The sequence below is a fragment of the Neolamprologus multifasciatus genome, chromosome 3, assembly GCF_963576455.1.
Source record: "Neolamprologus multifasciatus chromosome 3, fNeoMul1.2, whole genome shotgun sequence".
Lineage (NCBI taxonomy): Eukaryota > Metazoa > Chordata > Actinopteri > Cichliformes > Cichlidae > Neolamprologus > Neolamprologus multifasciatus.
In genome coordinates, this window is record NC_140441.1 from 5803071 (window position 1) to 5821832 (window position 18762).

Consider the following 18762-nt stretch of genomic DNA (forward strand, 5'->3'; position numbering starts at 1 on the left):
AGGGTGTACGTCAGATGTCTTAAATGAGGAAGACTTTAATGCTTTACATTAAGGTGAAGGAGAAATTGATGTTTTCTGAAAAATATAAAGTGAAATATTTCTCTTGTCAGCGATGAAGTAGGTGGTGGTCGGCCCTTAGTCCACGGCTGGGCGCAACCTGAAAAAGTTACATGAGCCCTCCACCCACAGTAGGTGCCGTAGGGGTTTGGTGCAATGTGTGCTGGGCGGATGCCAGGAGCGAGGTCTCTGGTGGACCAATCCCTCGCTACAGATTCTAGCAAAGGGACGAGGCGTGTCACATCTCTGGTGGGGAAGGAGCCTGAGTACCGGCTGGGGGTTAGCGTAACCTACTTTTAAAATGAAGTGTGGAGTTGGGAGGGGGGCATGGGGGTGCTGAGAGGCAGTGCTTCGTTTAACATCTCTGAGCTTTCCCAATCACAACTATCTCTACTGAATTTTGGCTTCGTCTAAACAGTTCTTTGAATTTTGTGGCTTTTTCGCTCATCATTTTTAACCAATCCTGTGCAGGGATTCAGAGTACCATATGAAACAGGGCTGCTGATGAACTCGTCTGCATTAGCGCTGTCCTCTGTAATCTGATGGAGACTCTGCAGTCCCATTTGCACAAGGCAGCACTTCTATTTCCCAGGGCCATAGGTTATAACTCTTACTGTGTAACTCTTAGATTTAAAGGCTGATGTTGATCTTCCTCTTTCACAGAGGGATAGTGAGTCTGTGTAAGTGGATTTCTCATCCTGGTGTCTCCATGCTGACGTGTCTCTTGCAGGCTTCTGTGCAGCTTGCAGGTGACGATTAGACTCAGAACTGCCCAATCAGATGCAGTCAATGTGATCCTTGTCACTAACAGCCCAAAAACGTCACTGACTTTTAGCTGGTAAAAACAGAGCTCAGTAGCTCTGTAATTAAATGCATAACCCCAGACTCTGGAGGAATTTCATTGCTCCTCCAGAGTTTCTTCATCAGGTCTCTGCACTCTACATATTAGCATCTGATGCCTCTTGGGTGTTACTGGTCCATTCGTGTCCATTCCCTCCTCAACCTCTCTCCTCTCAAGATCAACATTAGAAGCATTAGTTCAGAGTAGGTTAATTAGATAGGTATAACTCAAGTGATTTGATTATGTGATCATAATTATTAGTAAAAACTTGTGTATTGCTATTGCATCACTCAAAGTGTTCTTACTCCATCCTTTAAATTATCCTTGGGGCCGATTTTTCCAGGGCACTAAATTTAACCTAGTTAGTTACAAATCGTACAGATTTGGAGGTGAACTGCTAATAACAGGTGTGACTGAGGGGAGGGCTTGACCAGAGGACCACCCTGGCAAGCACACCTTTAGACTGAGCGGGATCAACATCCGGAGGACTAAGAAGCACTAAGAGCATGGGTCTCCAACTGCAGTCCTCAAGGGCCGGTGTCCTGAAACTTTTGAATGCGTCCCTGCTGCAGCACACCTGAATAAAATGATTCGGTCATTAGCAAAACTCTATAGAACGTGACTCATGCTGAGGTGTCAAATCACCCTTTTGATTCATGTTACAGCAGCTCATGAGTGAATGAACTAAATAAAAGTATTTTTAGAAGCACATTTTTCCAAACACTTCCATTGACTTACATTTATTCAAATTTACTTGAGTAGGGTTAGGGGTTCCACCTCTGCATGCAGTCAAGTTCTACCCATATGGAAAAGATATATATAAATCTGATAAAGTTTGTATCTGTCTTGTGTGAAACTTGTATGAAAAGCATACAAGAGTGAAAACAGATATAAGATCTCTTGAAAAATTATATAATGAAACTTGAATGTTTTGGATACTTACTAAAACAATATATGAAAGCAACGAGAAAGTGGCCACTTTCATTAGTAAATCATATAAGCCTTATAAGATTTACTTACTTATATGTAGTCTATGTTGTGGTTCTACTGGCGTTACTGGTTCTGCTGGTGAGACGATGTGTTCACAGGAAACTTGAAGGTTTGTACATATTCATTCTTATTCATTGTTGTATTTTGTTTCCATTCTGTCATCATAATTTGGTCCATTTAGATTCTTAAATCTTAAAAGTGTTTACTTTAACTCATTTCAGCAGATGGAGAAGATGACATCACCAGTGACATCACATACAGTGTTGTGAAATCATCAAATCATCAACAACCTCCAGTCAAAGAAACCAGAGATGGAGGTTTGTGTGTTCACCCAGGTGTCATCCACATACCTGAACCAATAACTTGGTGGTGTTTCAGGGTAGGATAGCAAAGCCCTCTTTTCCACGTCTTCCATATACAAGTTGCCCACAATGGGTGAAACTGGGGAGCCCACGGCACACCCATGTTCCTGCCTGTAGAACTGACCCTTGTATGTGAAACAGGTGGAATTAAGACACAGTTTCAAAAGCAAGCACACCTGGTCCAACAGCCTTGTCTTGTTCTAACTACTTCAGACAGTCTGTCACCCTCGTCCTGTGACCACTTCCTGGGTCTCTTTCAGTCTTCAAATATAAAGTTTTTACAGCTTATAGATTTTAAGTTCTGCTCCAATCATTTGGGTAAAGATAAGAAACACTTTGATGGCCTATAAGTGAAAGTGAAAACGTGATAAACGAATAATATAATTAATAAATAATAAATAATTATATTTTTTTCATAAGTGAAGTTCACTGAACTGAAAGGAAAATTTGGTTTGATGATGGTTGACATGTTTTCCAAATAGAAGTTTTTCCTCTAGTAAGGAGATACAGGTGCAGCAGAGCATTGCTGGAAGAAATGATCCCAAGGGTGGAATCTCCTGAGAAATCTTCAGAGACCCAGCGAGAAGTAGGGACCATAGCTGACAGCCCAGGCAGGGGTTGAGGTCAAAGGTCATGCTGTTTGGGGACCTACTGGTCATCATGAGAAGATTCTGGAACCACAGCAATGACCATAAAGCTGCATTGGATGGAGAGCTGTGCCACGGGGCTTTCCAGAGGTGATCACGAGGAGATTGTGGACAACAGATGGAGATCTGAAGGATGAGGGGAGCGTTCCAAGCTCCAATCGACCGTGCAGAGAGGAAGTTCAAGGATGGCATCATTATTCTGTGAACAGAAACCAGAAGCTATGGTGGTGACGGGGAATGACTGACAGCAATTTCCTATGAACATCACCTAATGCTGTGTCACTGTGCTATGCATACTTTGACACTCTGAAGAGGGTCTTCCTTTGTGTCATTGTTGTTGTCATTTGCATCATGAACAAGACTGCTGAAGTGACTCAACAGGTGGGGTTATAACAGCAGTAAAATAATTGAATCCAATCCAAAAAAGGTTTTCTGCAGAGACGAAAGGACAATAGAGGAGTCATAAGTATCCCCCCACAGGAAGAATGCATGAAATGAGGTGATGAGGGTTGATAGAGGCCATAAAACAGGAGTGCTGACAAAGGCCTGCAGCCTTGAAGATAACTGAAAGCCACATTGACAAACAGCAAAACTAACTGGTATGTTTGTTCTACCCATGTCTGCATACATTTGGACTCTGGTCATATGGACAGTGATAGAAACAACTGGAAGAGACATTTATGAAGCTCTGAGGAACTCAAACCACTCTGCATGTGTGATTTACACACCTGGAGGAGATGCACCACAAAGCTGGAATGATTTTGCAAATGTTAATTTCCCGTAGTCCTAAACAGAAGCCCCAGGTACACCACCAACCCGTTCATTTGTCTAACCGTTTTTCCCCACTCGGCGACACACCCGCTGGGGGTCAAACTCTGGTAATTGGTGATTCTGTTCTCAGACATGTGAAGCTAGAGACACCGGCAACCATAGTCAATTGTCTTCCAGGGGCCAGAGCAGGCGACATTGAAGGAAATTTAAAACTGCTGGCTAAGGGTAAACGTATATTTAGTAAAATCATAATTCACGTCGGCAGTAATGACACCCGGTTACGCCAATCGGAGGTCACTAAAATCAATATTGAATCGGTGTGTAACTTTGCCAAAACAATGTCGGACTCTGTAGTTTTCTCTGGTCCCCTCCCCAATCAGACCAGGAGTGACATGTTTAGCCGCATGTTCTCCTTAAATTGCTGGCTGTCTGAGTGGTGTCCCAGAAACGATGTGGGCTTCATAGATAATTGGCAAACCTTCTGGAGGAAACCTGGTCTTGTTAGGAGAGATGGCATCCATCCCACTTTGGATGGAGCAGCTCTCATTTCTAGAAATATGGACAAATTTATTAAACCCCCCAAAACATGACTATCCAGAGTTGGGACCAGGAAGCAGAGTTGCAGTCTTACACGCCTCTCTGCAGCTTCTCTCCTCCTGCTACCCCCCCAAAAAACCCATCTCCATAGAGACTGTGTCTGCTTCCAAAAAGACAAAAAACAAACTAAAAACCAGCAACAAACAACTTAAACATTTACAAAGAAAGAACAATACAGTATCCACACCTGAACCAAAGAGTAAAACAGTGAAATGTGGATTATTAAATATTAGGTCTCTCTCCTCCAAGTCTCTGTTAGTACATGACTTAATAATTGATCAACAAATTGATTTACTCTGCCTTACAGAAACCTGGTTGCAGCAGGATGATTATGTTAGTTTAAATGAATCAACACCCCCAAATCATTCTAACTACCAGAAATCTCGAAGCACAGGTCGAGGGGGCGGTTTGGCAGCAATTTTTCACACCAGTCTATTAATTAATGAAAGACCAAGACAGACTTTTAATTCATTTGAAAGCCTGATGCTTAACATTGTCCACCCCAGCTGTGAAACTCAGAAACCAGTCTTACTTGTTATCATCTATCGTCCACCTGGGCCTTACACAGAGTTTCTGTCTGATTTCTCAGACTTTATATCTGATTTAGTTCTGAGCTCAGATAAAATAATTATTGTGGGTGATTTTAACATCCATGTTGATGCTAAAAATGACAGCCTCAACATGGCATTTAATCTGTTGTTAGACTCAATTGGTTTCTCTCAAAATGTAAAAGAACCCACCCACCACTTTAATCACACTCTAGATCTTGTTTTAACATATGGCATAGAAACTGAACATTTAACAGTGTTTCCTGAAAACCCTCTCCTGTCTGATCATTTCTTGATAACATTTACATTTACAATAATTGATTACGCAGCAGTGGAGAGTGGACTTTATCAAAGTAGATGTCTTTCTGAAAGCGCTGTAACTAAGTTTAAGAATATAATCCAGCCACTGTTATCATCGTCAATGCCCTGTACCAACACAGAGCAGAGCAGCTATCTGAACGCTACCCCAACAGAGGTCGATTATCTTGTTAATAATTTCACCTCCTCACTACGTACGACTCTGGATACTGTAGCTCCGGTGAAAACTAAGGTCTCTAATCAGAAGTACCTGACCCCGTGGTATAATTCTCAAACACGTACCCTAAAGCAGATGACTCGTAATCTGGAGAGGAAATGGCGTGTCACAAATTTAGAAGATCATCATTTAGCCTGGAGAAATAGTTTGTTGCTTTATAAGAAAGCCCTCCGCAAAGCCAGAACAGCTTACTACTCATCACTGATTGACAGTGTTGGGACTAACGCGTTATTAAGTAACGCGTTACAGTAACTACGTTATTATTATGGTAACGAGCACGGTAACTAGTTATTATGCCAAAATCAGGAACGCGTTAGTCGTTACTGGGATTTAGATAGGGTCCTTACTCGTTACTTCGTGTGGTGGCTATCGCGGAGCTTCCACAGATTCAGTAACATTAGCAAGTGGTGGAGGCAGCAGGTGGATGAGGGAAAGGGGACGCAGAAGGAAAAGAGACCCGAGGCGGCCGCCGGTCCAAGTGTGAACTGAACTTCAGGTAAGAAGTTATGACCTGCAGTCTATCTGGGTCAGATATAAACCAAGTTTAGGTGGAGTTTATTTTCGTTGTGCTGACTTTTTCCGTATTGCGTACTAGCTAGCATGACGGAGTTTCTATACAGCTGGGTGGGTGCTATGAAGTTAATGATGTTGAACTTTATTTTGTTCATAAGTTATTAGAGTTGCCAACTGTCCCGTCTGGTATTCAGATAAAATATTACGCGTTTCTTATTGAGGTGAAAAGGAACAGTTTGTCCCGTAATTCAGCTACAATGAAAAAGACACAAAGCTGGAGTTATTCTGTGTCTTTGCTGCACAGCTGCCTCTTCTTCTTTCATTCTCCCCCCTCCCTCTCCCGTTTCTATTTCAATCATGAAACTGATCAATGATCAGCTGATCGGCTCTCTTGTTTGTTTATCGCCCACTTTGCGCCAGAAAGAGGAAACCAGCCAATGTCGCGTTAAACAACAGCAGCACGTTTAAGCTTGATCAGCAGTTGTTAGAATTTATTTAATATTAATTTCTAGTATCAGCTGATGTTTGCTGGAGCCACAGCTGCAAAAAAGCTGCTGGTCATGATATCAGTTTGGTTATCTGGTGAGAGGGAAACATGAAACCAGGAGATGTCCTTACTGAATCATCAGAGCTGAACAGGTGATGGAGAAACAGGTTTACCTTTTAGGTGACATGAATGAGTTGATGGGAAGTTATGAACTGTTTCTGAGAGACAAATAACACCAGGATCCTTTTTTACGTAGCTGACAGCTGGTAACTGTGCAGGGGCGGATCTAGCAAAGTTTTGCCAGGGGGCAGGTCGGGCATTAACAGGGAGAGGTGAGCACAAAGAAATACTTTTCTTTCTTATTCTCATTTTAAATGTCTAGCTTTTAAAAAATAATTATCTGAATCTTACAACAAACGATTGATAGATTAATGCATATATACCATCAAAACGGTGTACATCACTGTCACAACAGCGTTTGTTTTCATTCAAAGGCTTTATGATTTTTCCTATAATGGTGGGCCAGTCTCTAGTCAAAACGCCCGGGCCGATTTTTTGTCCCAGTCCAGTCCTGTATGCAGCTCATCTGCAGTCTGGTGTTACCTACATCTTCCTATTCAGAAGGCAGATTTTCCGAGTTCTGAGTACAATCGAAAGCATCACGACTGCAGTTTTTGTGTTGGATGTAAAAGGTGCACATGACGCTGTGACGTAGGCTAGAATCATGGCAGCGGTCAATGATGGTCCAGGCGTGGGATTTCTCTCGTGGAAATATGCACATTATCTTTTCCTTTCTATTGGTAGGTGGCACAGTGCACTTGTGGCAAGTAAGCAAGCTAGAAGACTGGCAAAGTTATGGAAACAACACATTAACAAGAGAATTCTGAGTAAAACCAAAGTTACTTTCCCTAGTAACTAGTTACTTTGAAAGTAACGAGTAACTTGAAGTAACTGAGTTACTTTTGATAGAAGTAACTAGTAATGTACCTAAGTTACTATTTAAAAGTAACTTACCCAACACTGCTGATTGAAGAAAATAAGAACAACCCCAGGTTTCTCTTCAGCACTGTAGCCAGGCTGACAAAAAGTCAGAGCTCTTTTGAGCCAACCATCCCTTTAACGTTAACTAGTGATGACTTCATGAACTTCTTCACAAATAAAATTTTTATCATTAGAGAAAAAATTACCAATAATCATCCCACAGATGTAATATTATCTACAGCTACTCTTAGTACCATTGATGTTAAGTTAGACTCTTTTTCTCCAATCGATCTTTCTGAGTTAACTTCAATAATTACTTCCTCCAAACCATCAACGTGTCTTTTAGACCCCATTCCTACAAAACTGCTGAAAGAAGTCCTGCCATTGATTAATTCTTCGATCTTAAATATGATCAACCTATCTCTAATAATCGGCTATGTACCACAGGCCTTCAAGCTGGCTGTAGTTAAACCTTTACTCAAAAAGCATCTCTAGACCCAGCAATCTTAGCTAATTATAGGCCAATCTCCAACCTTCCTTTCATATCAAACATCCTTGAAAGAGTAGTTGTCAAACAGCTAACAGATCATCTGCAGAGGAATGGTTTATTTGAAGAGTTTCAGTCAGGTTTCAGAGTTCATCACAGCACAGAAACAGCTTTAGTGAAGGTTACAAATGATCTTCTTATGGCCTCTGACAGTGGACTCATCTCTGTGCTTGTCCTTCTTGACCTTTGTGCAGCATTCGATACTGTTGACCATAATATCCTATTAGAGCGATTAGAACATGCTGTAGGTATTACAGGTATTGCACTGCAGTGGTTTGTATCATATCTATCTAATAGACTCCAATTTGTGCATGTAAATGGAGAGTCCTCTTCACACACTGAGGTTAATTATGGAGTTCCACAGGGTTCAGTGCTAGGACCAATTCTGTTTACATTATACATGCTTCCCCTAGGCAGCATCATTAGAAGACATAGCATACATTTTCACTGCTATGCAGATGACACCCAGCTCTATCTGTCCATGAAGCCAGATAACACACACCAATTAGTTAAACTGCAGGAATGTCTTAAAGACATAAAGACTTGGATGGCCACTAACTTTCTGCTTCTTAACTCAGATAAAACTGAGGTCATTGTACTCGGTGCTGAAAAGCTTAGAAATATGGTATCTAACCAGATTCTTACTCTGGATGGCATTACCTTGGCCTCCAGTAACACTGTGAGGAACCTTGGAGTCATTTTTGACCAGGATATGTCCTTCAACGCACATATTAAACAAATATGTAAGACTGCGTTCTTCCATTTGCGCAACATCTCTAAAATTAGAAATATCGTGTCTCAGAGTGACGCTGAAAAACTAGTTCATGCATTTATTACTTCCAGGCTGGACTACTGCAATTCATTATTATCAGGATGTCCAAAATCACTGAAAAGCCTTCAGTTAATCCAAAATGCTGCAGCAAGAGTCCTGACAGGGACTAGAAAGAGAGAGCATATTTCTCCTGTTTTGGCTTCCCTTCATTGGCTTCCTGTTAAATCCAGAATTGAATTCAAAATCCTGCTCCTCACATACAAGGTCTTAGGTAATCAGGCCCCATCTTATCTTAATGACCTTGTAGTACCATATTACCCTATTAGAGTGCTTCGCTCTCACTCTGCAGGCCTACTTGTTGTTCCTAGAGTATTTAAAAGTAGAATGGGAGGGAGAGCCTTCGGTTTTCAGGCCCCTCTTCTGTGAAACCAGCTTCCAGTTTGGATTTGGGAGACAGACGCTATCTCTACTTTTAAGATTAGGCTTAAAACTTTCCTTTTTGCTAAAGCATATAGTTAGGGCTGGACCAGGTGACCCTGAATCCTCCCTTAGTTATGCTGCAATAGATGTAGGCTGCCGGGGGATTCCCATGATGCATTGAGTTTTTCCTTTCCAGTCACCTTTCTCACTCACTATGTATTAACAGACTTCTCTGCATTGACTCATATCTGTTATTAATCTCTGTCTCTCTTCCACAGCATGTCTTTTATCCTGTCTTCCTTCTCTCACCCCAACCGGTCGCAGCAGATGGCCGCCCCTCCCTGAGCCTGGTTCTGCCGGAGGTTTCTTCCTGTTAAAAGGGAGTTTTTCCTTCCCACTGTCGCCAAAGTGCTTGCTCATAGGGGGTCATATGATTGTTGGGCTTTTCTCTGTATCTATGAAGCGCCTTGAGGTGACTTTTGTTGTGATTTGGTGCTATATAAATAAAATTGAATTGAATTGAATTGAAATTGAATTGAATTGAATGTTTGACTATTAACATTCATTTGCTTACTTGGAGGGAACGATGCTCGTCACAGTTCTCTCCCTCATGCACAAGCAACACAAAGAGCTCTGGTTACATGCGTCTTGTTTTTGCCATTGTAGTAGAATTGTCTTGGCGTTCCAGCAATAGGTCTGTGCTAGATGAACGTATCAGCAACCTTCAAACACGTGTGGAGAATTCATTATTTCTTTGAAAGATTTTTTACTAAATAACAGAAAAAAGAAAGTAAGAGAAAGAGATGTCAGAGATGAGTGTCAGTAACACAAAAGTAACACTCAGTGTCATGCAGTGACTTTTACACAACCAGATCAGATGAACCAACTCACACTAAAACATGCATTTTGCTGCACTCTTTACACTTATTTCTTTTCTTTCTGCTCTTTTATATATTTTGTAAAACAACAAAAAATATTTTATATCAGCAGCAATTTCTCTCAAACTGCTGCATCACAGCTTTCATGCTCTGACCTGCATGTGAAATGAGAGAAAAGCTCTTTATTAGTAACTTTTACAACTTCTGGCAGGTTAATGTCTGAACTTTGGAGTGAAACACACCCTTAGTTACAAGAAATAACACCACTGTCTGTAACTAAGTGAATCCACCTTAACACCACCTGTGTGTGTGTGACTGCATTACACTCCCACTGCTGGGAACCTGAACAAGAAGCAGAACAAAGTCTGAAATACAAGCTGACAAACAGCTGCACCACCGAGTGACACTTTATTTTATAAACTTCACAACAGGTTTCATGTTGTGACCTGTGGAGGTGAAAAGACACAAAACCTGTTTTATAGCTTTTGAGCTGCAGGCAGGATTGAAACACACCTTAGTTAAAAGTCAAACAGCAACATTTGTCTCCTCCCCTCACGTCACTCAAATGTGACAAACCAGGAAACAGGATGTTCTTCGTCCTCAGTAAAGAGAGACGCACAGACGATCAGACTGAGTTCAGACCAAACTAGCAGCTTCCTCTGAGTGAGTCCAGCTACAGGAGAGAAAAGTGGAAAACTCCAACACTGCTGCTTCAAGCTGCTGACGCTCCACACACTGAATGTGAGTTTGAGCAAAAACACGACTCAAAGGAAGTTTCAGTGAAGGTGGTAGAGGAGGGAGGGGAGCCAGGACTGACTGTACTTCCTGTCTGCTGTTTTCAGCTTCACTCACAGACTCAATGGCTTCCAGATCAGAGGAGGATCTCTGCTGTCCGGTCTGTCAGGAGGTCTTCAGAGATCCTGTTCTTCTGTCATGTAGCCACAGCTTCTGTAAAGACTGTCTGAAGAGATGGTGGAGAGAGAGACCAACACACGAGTGTCCAGTTTGTAAGAGAAGATCTTCAAGGGATGATCCACCTTTAAGTCTGGCTTTAAAGAACCTGTGTGAGTCGTTCTTACAGGAGAGAGATCAGAGAGCTTCAGAGGCTCTCTGCAGTCTGCACTCTGAGAAACTCAAACTCTTCTGTCTGGACCATCAGCAGCCAGTGTGTGTCGTCTGCTGTGGCTCAGAAAAACACACCAATCACAGATTCAGACCCATCGATGAAGCTGCACAACAGCACAAGAAGGAACTTCAGGAAACTCTGGAGCCCTTAAAGAAGAAGTTAAAGGTTTGTGAAGAAGTTCAAGTGAAGTTTGATCAAACAGCAGAACACATTAAGGTCCAGGCCCGACACACAGAGAGGCAGATTAAGGAGCAGTTTAAGAAGCTTCACCAGTTTCTAGCAGAGGAAGAGGAGGCCAGGCTGGCTGCACTGAGGGAGGAAGAGGAGCAGAAGAGTGGGATGATGAAGGAGAAGATGGAGGCTCTGAGCAGAGAGATAGCAGCTCTTTCAGACACAGTCAGAGCCACAGAGGAGGAGCTGAGAGCTGAAGACGTCTCATTCCTGCACAACTACAAGGCTGCAGTGGAAAGAGTCCAGCGCTGCCCCCTGCTGGATGATCCACAGCTGCCCTCAGGAGCTCTGATAGACCAGGCCAAACACCTGGGCAACCTGACCTTCAACATCTGGAACAACATGAAGGACATGGTCTCCTACACTCCTCTCATCCTGGACCCAAACACTGCTCATCCAAAACTCATCCTGTCTGAAGATCTGACCAGTGTGAGAGGAAGAGGAAAGAGGCAGAATCTTCCTGATAATTCAGAGAGGATTGATTATTCCTACTCTGTCCTGGGCTCTGAGGGCTTTAACTCAGGGACTCACGGCTGGGATGTTGAAGTTGGAGACAGTACAGTGTGGGAACTGGGTGTGTTAGCAGAGTCTGTGCAGAGGAAGGGAAGCATAGGGTCTGGATTATGGAGAATATGGTTTAATGGAATTATATACTCAGCACACTCACCATCAGCTCAAACTGCTCTCTCAGTCCAGAAGAAGTTCCAGAGGATCAGAGTGAATCTGGACTGGAACAGAGGAAAGTTGTCGTTCTCTGATCCTGATACTAACACACACATACACACCTTCAAACACACTTTCACTCACAGGATGATTCCATACATTCGCACTGTTTCTAAAATGAAGGTGTGTCCGTTGAAGGTGTCAGTGTCAGTGCAGCAGATGAGTTGAGGATGATGATATTTCTAATGTTGTTTCCTGTCAGTGAATTGAAGCTGTTAAACTGCAGCTGTCCTCCTGCTGCCTCGTTGTTCCAAAGCTCTTTGTTTCTCTTTTAGTTCTCACTGTTTCTTTCTGTTTCTGCTGTCCACCTTTTCACATGGAAAATCATTTCACTGTTTCTCACTGAATGACTCCCCAAACTAGATTTGAAATTCTATCAAGTTTCTAATCATTACAAGTGATTCATGTTTCTATTTGATGTGTAAATGGAGATGATTTAGTTTGCTGGGATATGGACTGACATGTGTTGAATGGGAGGAGCAGTTTGTTGTTGTCTTCTTGTCTGTTTATGACAACAATAAATCTATTGTTGAAACAATGATTCATGTTTAACTCCATATATGAAATGTTTCTGATCTTTGAATTCTGTTTGATTAAAGACTTTCTTCATGACACAAATGAGATTTCAGTGTATTAATAGAACTAAATAAGCTCAGAGTTGAAAGGCTGGAGTATTATGTACGTGCTTCACTGTCAGGATCTTCAGGGGGATTCAAAGGGAAACATCAAACTGCTGTAATGAGATCAACTAGTTGGGCTGAACACACTTGTCTGTAGTTTGTCTCCATCCAGGATCATCAGAATATAATGAACATGTGTGAAGAGCCAAAAAATGCTGCTGCCCTCTCAGCATGATGAGCTCCAGCCTTTGTTAACAGGAAAACAGGAAACATGAGACAACTTTCAGAGACAGTAACCAACTGTGGCCACAAGATGGCAGCAGCTGATCTGAGATCCTTTATTGGACAGAACGACTCTGCTCTGTGACGTCATCAGAGAGACGGCCTTCACTTTGATAGATCTGACGTCACGTCTGCACTGCGATGATGAAAGCTGATAAACACATTGTTATTTATCCATGAAATCACCTCTGTCCTCTCAAGTGTAGCTGTTTACAGAGCTAAAGAAGTCCTGGCTGGGCCTCGGGGGCCTGGGTCCTGGTTGGTGTGTTGCCGGGGTTGTGGGCCGGTGGGTATATGGGGGCCCACCACTGGCGCGGGGTGCCGCTGGTGCGCCGAGCCACCTGGGGGGCTCTTCAACTGGTGGGGGGGGGGGGGGTTGTCACATCTTGCAGGAGCTTTCCTCTCTCAGGAACTCTCTCTGCAAGAGGGGGAGATACAGGAGAGGTGGAGGAAGATCTCAGCCTGGGCGTCTATTGTCTTATGTAGTCTGGAAGATGAGTGGATGATGGGGTGGGTGCAGTTTTCTCTGTGGTGGGGTTGGGTGGACTGCCCCGGGCTCTGTGGGGCCAGGCGGCGCCGCTGCACTGGGCCCCGGTTCGGATGGGCCTGGGCCCCCCTTCCCTGGCGGGTCGCGGAGTATGGGGGTGCCTACTGGGGTCAGTGGGGGAGCTGGCCCCAGGGAGGGGTCACTTGCCCCTCCCTTCCTTCCCTCCCCATCTCCAGCTGCCTCCCTCTTCCCGCTCCACCACAACCACCCACACATGCAGGGCCTTGGAGTAGGGGTGTGTCACCAGGGTGCAGAGGAGGTAACCCCCCCCTCTGTCCCCTTCTGGCTGCCTCTGCCTCAATTTTATCCCGCAACTTAGACATTCACATTACTCACACTCTCATTACACATACATATAGGATCTTGGGGGTGGGCACGCTACACGGAATCTCAATTACCATCAGGGTGTACACCTCACCCCTGGCGTCGTTGCCCACCTCTCAATTTTAAATACACGTAGACATTGAGGGCTAGCAGGAGGGACTATGCGCTTACCTGCTGCTCTCTGGCAGGTAGCTCCATGCCCTCCTGGGTTTTAAATGCACCTTAGAACACACATACGTCAACACTACAATGAGCGGGTGGAGGGAGGTTAGGAGTCTTCTCTCACCCTCGTTCTCTGCGGTCTGCTGGAGCAGGGGGGCTAGGAGGAGGAGTTGGCCGTCCGACTGGGGTCCGGAATGTGGGGCCTCCCTGCTGCTGCGGAGTCGGGGCGGTCTGCTTCTCCCCACCGCAGGGAAAAAGGGTAACACAACCTGGGTCTGGGTGCAGTTCCCCCCTCCAGGGGCAAGGGTACCTAGACCCGGTTTGTAGAGTACGCTTGGGGAGTGTGATTGTGTGTACAGCGTCTCTTTATGTCTGTCTCCACGTTGGTTAAGTGTGGAGTAAGTGCATATGAGAGCATGAGGGTGGGAATGGATGTTTGTATCTGTGTGTGCCTGTATGTCTGTGTCCATATGTCAGGTTGGGTATCAGACGCCACCTCTCTGAGGACAGCTCAGGCCCTCCAAGGTCCGCCCCCACCACTTCCCCTGCCGGGGGCGGACTCCCTCAGACATCGGTGCGTTGGTGGTTCTTTGTGTCCGGGGGTGGGCGTCCGGGTGCACACCGGCTCACTCCTTGGCGGCTGCTTATCGGGGCCTGGAGCCTGGGGCTCACTTGGGCCACTTCGGAGGTGGGGTGCCCCCGGCCTCTCGGCCTGGGGCTCGGTCACTCAGGCACAGCTGGCTGCCGGCGGAGCTCACGGGCACGTCGCTGCAACCCCCCCTGGCTTCTGCTCCGTGGCTGCTGGGTGACCCCTCATCTGGGACTCTCCTCAGCTCTTTCTGGGACAGTGGCACGGCTGCCCCTCTGTTGGTCTTCCTTGGTCTCTTGTGTTCTGGGGGCCTCTGGATGTCTGGAGTTTTGATCTCCTCCATACCTGCTTCATGCCCTGGAGGACGGGGCAGTGGCCCCCCACACCCTCTAGCAGATCATTACATGAGGGAACCTTTTAAGAAAACAAGCGCGTCCATGCTCACAGGTGTACACACGGGTGATCACACACACAAACTACACCCTTTTTGGCTCCTACCTCAATGCACACTGTGCTGTCGATCTTACGTGCTGCACAATAATGTTTAATATTTAGTATTTACTGTCATATTCCCATATATCATTGTGATGTTGTTTATTGTATTACTCTCGTTTTCTTCTGCTTGTTTCCTTTTTTCTTTCTCAACAGGTGATCCAGGTGATCGATATATGTTGTTTTTTTTTTTTTTTTTTTTTTTTTTTTGCTTATTCTGTTTTTGTTTTTTTTCCCTTCTCCCCCGTCCCTCTTCTCAACTGTTTTTCTTTCCCTCTTTCTTTCTCCCTTTTCTTTCCCCCAGTCAAGTCTGTCCCGTATTCAGCAAGTGAAAATAAAATAAAGAATAAAAGGTGAATCAAATGGACCATTACGGCAAAGCTGGGATGGTCAATTTGGTAAAGAAAATCCGTTGGGCATCTTTCTTCGCCTTTAGACAATAATTCTGATGGCAAAAGAGCCAAACGGGACAGGCAAAAAAAAAAGAAAAAAAAAAAAAAGAAAAAAAAAAAAGTGTTTGTGAGTTCAGTAGAAGCAGACCCAGTCAACCATCATGGCATCCACAGCACTACACAATGCAACAGAAAGGCCTTCAACATCTGCTGAACCACCTCTGAACCACGACGCTCTCCCTGCATCTAAAAGCTGTTAGTCAGGATGAGATGCTGCTGTGATCGCTCACAATTGACCTGTGAGATCTTTGTAAATATCGTCTTTGTTTCTGAAGGAAACACCTTTAGTCTGTTTGTATTTGGAGTGCAGATCTGGGCGTCCATCACTTTAACCTGCACACGTTTAGTTATTGAGTGTAGTTGATGTTTGGCAGCATTTTATAAGTGACAGTTCATGAACGGTGAAGGAACAGAGGACGCCTGACCATCCTACCTGTGTCAGTAAGAACACTTTAATCACAACGTCACAATTTCAATAAAATTAAATGTATAAATTAAAGTTAAAAATGAAATAACTGTACAACAACAAATTAGAATGAAGGGTCAATTTAACTGGGAAAGAATAAGATAAAATATATAAATTAAAGTTGAAAAAAACTGTACAACAAAATACACAGTATAGAAATATATAAGAATGTATGAAGAAATACAAATATATATATACAATAACAGCAGCTGTACAGTATTAAGTGGAAATGAAGAAATATAATGTCCAGTGTTGTGGGCTCATTACACACAGGCTAGAAGTGCAGGTCACTCTTTACTGACACATTGTAAATACGTTTAATGCTGGATTGTTGACGTTTTTGTACAATGGTTTAGCCACAAGCATAATTTCCACTTCTGGATAAAGATCACTCTATCTTCATGCTTCTTAACAAATTAAGAGTGTAATGTCTTTATTAAGTTGTTATTTATTAATGCATACATAATAATGTGCTCAGTGACATAAAGGTCCCCTTTCAAGAGTTTGTGCTACGTAGTTTTTTTCCTTTGTTTTAGTTGTTTTGTTTTTCCATCTTCACAACCCAGTGTTTAAAATGTTAATAATCTTAGGACCAACCCTCCAGCTTGTTATGAATCCCCCAGATTTTTTCTAAATTTTGTGATTCAAAAGTGGCCTTAATACTTTATACAGGCTAAATATTTCCAGAATAATGTTTCTCAATGTAAAACTGTAAAGAATCTTTGCAGGATACAACATTTTGTAAACAGCCTTTTAGAACCTGTTGAGCCTCTCCTGTACTGTTAGATGGATGTAAGTCCAGATCTTCATAAACCGTCCTCATTACTCCATTAAGTAACCAAACAAATACATTTACTCTTGCAAATTATAAACAGTCCAATTGTTCCTTCCAAAAGTAACAAAAACAAAGAACAACAAATGACTCAGCAATGATAAGCAGAGCTAGACTGGAGTCCACTTTGTTTCTATCCTTCATTAGTTGTTAGTGTCAGCAGTAGCATTTGATAAGTATGTCTAAAATATAAATATAAAATCTCTATAAAAGGATCGACTCCTTAAACCTATGCAGCAGTAATATTTAAGATGCTTATTTAATAATGTTCTACAAAGAGGTCAATGTGTTTGGGATCTTATCAGATCTCTCAGAAAAGCTGTCAGAGCAAAACTTTTTTCTTTCATAATAACACGTTTAATGTTAAACCACTGAGTCAATCTAAAACATGTTTGTGCACATCAGGACCGACCTGATAGAGTTCTGCTGGAGGATGTTGCTGATTGAGCTTTTTGGTTGTTCAGAACTCACTCAGCCTTTGGAGTTAGTTTTTAGGACATCCTGATAATAATGAATTACATTAGTCCAGCCTAGAAGTAATAATAATATCACTTAAAGATAATAATAACAATAATATTTCAGGTGAATACCTCATGAAGTTCATCAACAGAGTGCCAAGAGTGTGCAAAGCAGTAATCAAAGCAAAGGTTGACTATTTTGAAAAATATAACATAAACATAACAAACATATTTGAGTTATTTCATTCTTTTTTGTTTACTACAAAATTACACATGTGTTCGTTTAGAGTTTTGGTTCAGTAACAATCTACAAAATAAAGAAGAACCATAAAATGAAAAGCTGTGTCCAAACTGTTTGTGTGTATTATGTAGAAACCTACCTCTCCACTAGTTTCACATAAGCATGACCTCACAAAATAATTTTTTAATCTAACACACCTGACATTATTTTGTCCCTCCAAAGCGTACATATCTAAAACACAACAAAACCATCCTGATTCCTGACAGGATTGTGGCATAATATCACACAGAATCTGACAGCTCAGCTCTATAGAGTGGGCAGTCACATTTAAGCAGTTCATTTCAAGTTGCAGATTCAAGCTGATCTTCATTTCTTTGGCAACCAGATGCCACCAAAGAGGATTGTGTTTAAAAGGTTTGTTTGGCCATCACACAAAAAAACCCCAACCTCATAACTAGAACTGATTTAAATACAAAGCAAAGCCGGGCTGGAGCCAAACGTGGGAGCCATAAATTTTGAATTTGAATATTTGAATTCCTAGAAAAAACAAAAAACAAAAAAGGAGCAGCAGTTATTGCTAACTTTTAAGTTAAGTCATCTTGCTTTTGGGGATTTTTCTGCCTGTGTGCATCTCTGTAATGCTTCTTTGAGAGCCTGTGGAAGCTGGAGGCTGGAGCATAGTCGCCATCAACCAAGCTAGGTCAACCACGAACCTTTGCATATTTTGAGTGTGATTTGGCTAACTTGAATGACTGAGTGCCTTGTGGATAAGTTACTAAGCAAATTTAATCCATCCATCTTCCTCTGCTTATCCATGGACTGTCACTAACCAATTTTTTAAGCAGGAGAAAAAATAGCACTTGTAAGGACATGAAATGCTTTATTGACAAAAACAAGAAACCCTGCCCCTGTAATCTTTTATTTACAGTATTGTATTTGGTTAAGATGTTCTGATGGTTCAAATATTTTATTTTCTTTAGTTGTTGCAAAATCATGTGTGTGCCAGTCTCCAATGAGACGTTTACAAGTGTGTAACAATATACTATGTCTATATATTTGCAGGTAAAGAGATAAAAATAGTAAATAGTTTGACCTTGGTCTAAAGATAAGTCCACACGGTTGCAGGGAATGTGCAAAAGTTGGCTGTTAATTCCCATTATGTGTGGTTACTGTATATTACTGGTAGTGATGTAGATTAGCAGCTGGAGCTAATTTGCAGGTTCGTGTGGAAACCTCGTGGCGCTGTGGTGGATCTCTACCTGTACTGGGCT

At 42.7% G+C, this 18762-nt stretch overlaps 3 protein-coding genes across 5 annotated transcripts in view; 2 read left to right on the forward strand and 1 right to left on the reverse strand.

Annotated features, from left to right (window-relative positions):
- The window catches only part of LOC146521258 (uncharacterized), a 153518-nt gene that overhangs the window by 27089 nt on the left and 107667 nt on the right, over nt 1-18762 (reverse strand). The gene's annotated exons all lie outside the window — the stretch shown is intronic.
- Nucleotides 1-18762, forward strand: part of LOC146521260 (polymeric immunoglobulin receptor-like) — a 525395-nt gene that overhangs the window by 19493 nt on the left and 487140 nt on the right. The window lies entirely within an intron of this gene.
- LOC146521261 (nuclear factor 7, brain-like) lies at nt 10525-12644 on the forward strand. Its single transcript, XM_085155039.1, has one exon. The coding sequence runs from the start codon at nt 10806-10808 to the stop codon at nt 12192-12194; it is 1389 nt and encodes a 462-aa protein (XP_085011165.1). The 5' UTR covers nt 10525-10805; the 3' UTR covers nt 12195-12644.

Excerpts from the sequence above, each read along its gene's own strand:
- LOC146521261 (XM_085155039.1), top strand. The coding sequence starts at position 10,806 with ATGGCTTCCAGATCAGAGGAGGATCTCTGCTGTCCGGTCTGTCAGGAG.